At 49.1% G+C, this 1,469-nt stretch overlaps 1 protein-coding gene across 1 annotated transcript; it reads left to right on the top strand.

Annotated features, from left to right (window-relative positions):
- Positions 1 to 255: 255 nt before the first annotated feature.
- Positions 256 to 1,266, top strand: LOC311233519 (heat shock factor protein 1-like; the record flags this gene model as incomplete). Its single annotated transcript, XM_084320485.1, has 1 exon — positions 256 to 1,266. The coding sequence occupies one exon, from the start codon at positions 256 to 258 to the stop codon at positions 1,264 to 1,266; it is 1,011 nt and encodes a 336-aa protein (XP_084176611.1).
- Between the last annotated feature and the right edge of the window lie 203 nt (positions 1,267 to 1,469).

Here is a 1,469-nt window from a genome sequence, read left to right as displayed (position 1 = left end):
TAGATTGAAGCCTGCATTTCTCAACCAAGGTGCCTTGCCTACCGTTTTGCTGTGGAAAGAGACAATACAGAGACAATACAGATCCTCTCCCGGTGGCCGGCGGTGCACAGGCATCACCCGGAATTGTCTAGTTAGTTGTTGTTAGCTATTTTGGGAAACGAGCTAACAACATTAGTAGAGCGCTAACTAACTAACTCAGACTGTCGACTTGTGAACGTTGGCTTTGTTTTATTGTATCCCTGTCGTTTTGGGAGCATGGAGTTTCACGGAGGTGGATCTGGAGGTGTGGTCGTTAGCGGCAGCAGCGTTCCAGCTTTTCTGACCAAACTTTGGACACTGGTGCAAGACCCAGAAACTGACCCTCTCATCTGCTGGAGCCCAAATGGAACTAGTTTTCATGTATTTGACCAGGGTCGCTTCTCCAAGGAGGTTCTTCCAAAGTTTTTCAAGCACAAGAACATGGCCAGCTTCGTACGACAACTCAACATATATGGATTCCGTAAGGTGGTCCACATCAAGGATGGGGTTCTTGTGAAACCGGAGAAAGACGACACAGAGTACCAACATCCTTATTTCAGCAGAGGACAAGATCGGCTGCTGGAGAACATCAAACGCAAAGTCACCAATGTGTCCAATCTGAAGCAGGATGAGCTGAAGGTGTTTCCTGAGGAGGTGTATAAGATCCTCAGTGATGTTCAGCTGATGAAGGGAAAACAGGAGAACATCGACTCTAAGTTCATTTCTATTAAACACGAGAACAAGGCTTTGTGGAAGGAAATTGACGGTCTGAAACAGAAAGACTCCCAGTGGCAGAAAGTTGTCAACGAGTTGATTCAGCTCTTGGTCACCCCGGTCCAGTCCAACAGAGTTTTGGGCATGAAGAGAAAGATCCCTCTGATGCTGAACGACAGTAGCTCTGCCCACTCCATGCCTAAATACAGCCAGCAGTACTCCTTGGAACCATTGCAGTCCTCCCAAGCTATATCTGCTTCATCAGGAGTGTTTAGTGCAGCCAGTCTATTTCCTGCTGACAGCCCTGGCAGTATAGAGTTCGGTCTGGAGAACCTACAGCACATCTGCAATTCACCGTCCATCAACTTCTACTCTGTACCCAGTGGAGACATCGATCCGGACAGTCTAGAGTTAGACATGCTGCTGTCTCCAGAGCCTGCTAAAGGAGCGGACGGTGCAAACGACTCTTCAACTATTCGACTATTTAAGGCAGCAACTAGTGCAATATATGGCCCCGCCCCTAGTAACGACTGAACCAATGTGCTTGGGGCAGGCTGATCTGCCCTCTCTGCTGGAGCTGGAAGGAGATTCTTATTTCACACCGGAACCTTCGGAGGAGGACGATTCCACCATGTAACTAACCTGGACCTGGACATCTCCCAAGTCCAGCAGTCGAACCAGTCGCCGATGTCGTTAACGTCAGACGCTTCATCGCCCAGGTCCTACGTGTCGCCCAG

Source organism: Notolepis coatsorum (assembly GCF_963971535.1).
Source record: "Notolepis coatsorum genome assembly, chromosome: 1".
Classification (NCBI taxonomy): domain Eukaryota; kingdom Metazoa; phylum Chordata; class Actinopteri; order Aulopiformes; family Paralepididae; genus Notolepis; species Notolepis coatsorum.
This window is presented reverse-complemented; position numbering and strand designations above follow the sequence as displayed.